Source organism: Polistes canadensis, unplaced genomic scaffold (genome assembly GCF_001313835.1).
Source record: "Polistes canadensis isolate GaletaPanama2010 unplaced genomic scaffold, ASM131383v1 scaffold_23, whole genome shotgun sequence".
Lineage (NCBI taxonomy): Eukaryota > Metazoa > Arthropoda > Insecta > Hymenoptera > Vespidae > Polistes > Polistes canadensis.
Window position 1 is genome coordinate 456,833 of NW_014569570.1, and position 4,802 is coordinate 461,634.

The 4,802-nt window shown below is 28.6% G+C and overlaps 1 protein-coding gene across 1 annotated transcript in view; it reads left to right on the plus strand.

Moving 5' to 3' along the window:
* Positions 1-2,869, plus strand: part of LOC106783621 (LIM homeobox transcription factor 1-beta-like) — a 10,042-nt gene extending 7,173 nt beyond the window's left edge. The window contains exons 3-5 of the mRNA XM_014742314.1: positions 49-354; positions 753-851; positions 946-2,869. Of these exons, the coding sequence (XP_014597800.1) occupies positions 49-354; positions 753-851; positions 946-1,199 (659 nt within the window). The 3' untranslated portion in view covers positions 1,200-2,869. The remainder of the gene's footprint in view (positions 1-48; positions 355-752; positions 852-945) is intronic.
* The last annotated feature ends 1,933 nt before the right edge of the window (positions 2,870-4,802 follow it).

Here is a 4,802-nt window from a genome sequence, read left to right on the forward strand (position 1 = left end):
TATAATAAATTGAATGGTTGAATGAATGATAAAATTTGGTTTGTTGAGATGACGATTTATTGGACGAAAATCGACCACGTGATGGTAGAAGGGGACCTAAACGGCCACGGACCATCCTCACATCGGCTCAAAGGCGACAGTTCAAAGCGTCCTTTGAAGTCTCGCCAAAGCCTTGCAGGAAGGTACGAGAGGCCCTGGCAAAGGACACGGGTCTCAGCGTTCGCGTCGTACAGGTCTGGTTTCAAAATCAAAGGGCGAAAATGAAGAAGCTTCAGAGGAAAGCGAAAACAGAACCTGGGTCGGACAAAGAGCCTAAGGAAGAACGAAGGACGGAAAGTCCTCATAGCGATCACAGTAAGTTTAAATTATTAACTGTTTTTTTTTTTTAAATTATAAATTAATAATATATTCCGTTAAGCTGATGATAATATTATTTTCAAGAATATTTAATTATCGTAAACAACAAAAATTAATACGAAATTAATGGTTACCGTTAATATACAAATATATTCTCTTATAGAGTTTCATTAATTAATTCTTTTTTTAATTAAAGATCGCACATCTTATCGTATCGTTATTATGTACAAATTGAATCGAAATAATTGAATAAGTGATCATTCAATTTTTACAATACAATCGGTACAACATAAATTAAGATCTTATACGCGAATGCATTTAATTGGATTAAAACTATACGAACATTTAATAATAATAATAATAATAATAATCAATTTGTTTTATAATCATTATAGGTCATTACTTGAATGCCATAAATATGCGCGACGGTGAATCATCGAATTTTCCTTCGTCAACACAACCGCTTAACCCTAATCATCCCTTCTCACCGGACGGTTAGTATTCGATGATCATTTTTGTTTGTTTTTTTTAATTAATACAAAAATAATTAATAAACTAAACATTTATATACATATATATATATTGTAGACAATTATCCAGCTAACTCTGGTGAAAGTTTCTGCACTACGGATGAATCCCTTGACGGTGTCGTTGGCTTTGAGATTGGCGAAAATGAAAGTGGTGGTGCGGATGGAAGTCATCAGGGTGGTTCTCATTCCCATCATGGTTCTTCATCTCACGAAGCACCCTCGTTGTCTCAGGGTTTACATGCGGCTATTCACAATCCTATCGACAAACTGTTCATGATGCAGAGTAGTTATTTCAGTGGTGATCACGCGTAATCATAAGTTTTTTCCGTGTTGTATATTATTTCTATCCTTCTTCTTCTATCTCTCTTTCTCTCTTTTTCTCTCTCTCTTTCTTCCTCTCTTTCTATTTCTCTCTCTCTCTCTCTCTGTCTCTGTCTCTGTCACTTTTTCCCCTTTAACGAAAGAAGCAAAAATATGTTGGCTTGTTCTAACGAAAAAGAAACGAAAAATGACATTAACAAAATAAAAAAGGAGCTAAGAAGTTTTATCATCATTGCTCGTTTTATATACAGTGTATCCTTGTAATTGACTGTACAAAAATTAACAGTGGGAATGATTTGTTTTCTTTTTTTTTTTTTTTACCACGAAAAATTAAATCATAACATATAGTTTTGTTATTGAGATAATTAGATTTGAAAATTTATTTTACGCGTGCAACACTTTGATACATTTTTGTGCTTTTTTAATAATATATTTATTAACATTGTCACAGTTATAGGATGATATATCTTATATTAATTTTGATTTTTATGTTCAACGAACGAGGCTTTTAATAATTTTCAGGATTGTAAACTCACAATCATGTATATTTGACTAATTTTATTCTACATTTTTGATTTCATTTTCCGTGAACAATCATTCTCTGTTTGCTTGTACTATCACTTACACGACATCCTGTATATATATATATATATTATATATATAGGTATATGCAGGATGTTTCAAGATATGGGATCATAATTTTAAAGGTTATTTCATTATGTTAAAATAAGAAAAATGTATCTACAATCATATGTTCCAATACTAGCCTTGTTTCTAAATTATAATCATTGTTGTATTATACATTATCGTAATGTAAATTATCGCAGAAATGTATTAACAACAAATGACCACACTGTTATCTCATCAACAGATTGTACTCTGAATTGATTAAAAATATTTAATATTTACAGAGCAGACAAAAAAAAAGTGGTATATAAGAGATAAAAAGCTTACTTGTAAATAATTCAATCAAAAAGAAGCACAGTTCAGTATAATATAATTATAAATTATTATAAAGACATAAGCAACAATAATTTGGAAACAAGGTAATATCGTGAAATATGATAATAAGAAATTTGTCCTTTTTTTTTCATTTGAAACCCAATCCCTGTGTGAAATTATTCCCAAATATTTTGATACGTTCTGCATATACAGAGAGATTCGTTTCATTGGTGTGCGTTAATGGGGGTGAAAAAGGGTATATATATAAATAAATGAATAAATAAATAAATAAATAAGAAATGTGTGGAGAGAGAGCGTGTAATAACGATGTGACGTGTATGAAGAAAATTATCAAAAGGGGAGAAAACAAAACGGAACACAAAAATAAGGAGAAAACAAAAAAAAAAAAAACAAAAAAAAAAAACAAAACAAAAAGAAGAGATAATGAAGATTCTGCTGTGCTAATGCAAAAGTGCAAGCATTTATTATTGTACGATGTATCCTTCGATTTTCCCATGTATAAAAAGGCGTATATTTAAACAATCAAACACCCTAAATGCAAATTTATTCGGAAATTAATACCAAATTTCCCCACACCATTCCGCAACATTCTATCCTTAATTTTTGTTAACAAACATATAAAGTGTTTTCAAGAAGACGAATGAGAAGTATAATAATAAGAATATCTTTAATACAAGGATAGAAACAAATGAAACGTACGGAATAGAGAGAACAGGTAAGAATAGATCGTTTATTTAATTCGAAATCGTCGCAATCGTTAAAATAAAATATTTCTTTTTTACAGATATGTATATGTTTACTGCAGGCTGATATATTATGTTCGTAATGACGATGTTATAATGATCAAGAAATTTGTGCTTTTGGAAATAAGCATTAAATCTTGATTTTTAGACGTTAAGGTCCCGGCGATTTTCGCGTAATAATATTTAATAATATTATATATTTGTTATTTTTATTTATTTATTATTATTATATGTTTTTTATATTCTATATCATATATATATATATTTATTTATTTATTTATTTATTTATTTATTTATTTTTACGCGTCACGTAAGTACCAGCTTATTAAATCAACGCCAGTTCTTACGAATTACTACGATGAAAAATGAAAAGAAATAAAAAGAAAAGAAAAGAAAAGAAAGAAAAAAGAAATAACATTTATCGCACGATGTTTTTTTAATTACAAATTAATAACAAGGAGGGGAATTTTTTTTTTTTTAAATAGAAGCAATGAAAATGGCAACGATTAGCGACGAAAAGAAAGAAGAAAAAGAAAGAAGTAGAAGAAGAAGAAGAAGAAGAAGAAGAAGAAGAAATATATATTATAATATAATATTATTTCGAATATACAGCAGTGTTTTGGCTGTTCTCTTCTGAATTTTGTTGTTGTTTTATCCTCCCTTATAATTCTTTCGTTTTCTGATTATTATTTTTTTTTGGTAATTTTAATACTTTACTTTACCCTGCACGGTGCGGCTGTGTGTATCAGCGATTACTATAAACTTGTTATTAAAAATACAATCTATCTATATATATATATATATATTTACTCGTATATGTATGTACGTATGTATGTGTTTATGCGTGTATTGTATAAAACAGGACTTCTCATAAAAGTATGGATGATCGTGACCGGCCCCCCCACCCACATTATGGGGTTCGTACAAATTTGAAACAAAAGTTAGTTATTCCATAATTCCTTTACGAGAAATGACAAAAAATATTCATATTAATAATCGATTAAGCAACATTTAATAACATAGCCTATCTATGAGTTTACGATAATGAATGATACTATATATCAAAAATAACATATTTTCATAATAAAATTATATTAATTAGGAGAAATAGATATATCTTGAGAAGACCTGATCTCTAAAATGTGACTTATCAATTACGCATATTACTTTCATATTTTAACAGTCAGCCTAAAAACATTTCGTAAAAGCTTGAAAAATCATTCTTATTCGATTCGAGTTAATATAATGTGATTGATGCGTTGAAAAAAGCTTCGCATTAAGCGCGTTTCATAATATTTTTCTAAGTACTCGCATCGCCGCGACGAAGAATTTTTCTCTCTCTCTCTCTCTCTCTCTCTCTCTTTCTAATTTTATTTATTGTATTTTTATTTTTGAACTATTTAATTCGCGGATTTTATTTTCTTTCATTTTTTTCTCCAACCATAACAATGAAATTTAATTTTTGAGCATCGACGTGCGTAAATAACTATCGCTTTTTTTTTTTTTTTTTAATAACAATAACAATAACAACAGATAACAATTCTCTCTCTCTCTCTCTCTTTATCTTTCTCTCGTTCTCTTCTTATTTTTTTCTCTATCTTTTTATATATGATTTTCTTTTTTTGTTCTTTTCAAATTCTTTAGTCAAAAATAATAAAGTCCGAAGAAAAAGAATTTAAAAAAGTAATATATATTTTTTATATTGTATAATAAAAAAAAAAAAAAAAGATGAAAAAAATAGATTTATCTCGATTAATCTCTTCTCGCGAACGAATGCGTCAATAGAAATCTTCGATCGACAAGTTTTCGTCGAAGCGAATTATTATTATTATTATTATTATTTACCACGATTTGTTTTTTTTCTTTCTTACTTTTTCTTTTTTATATT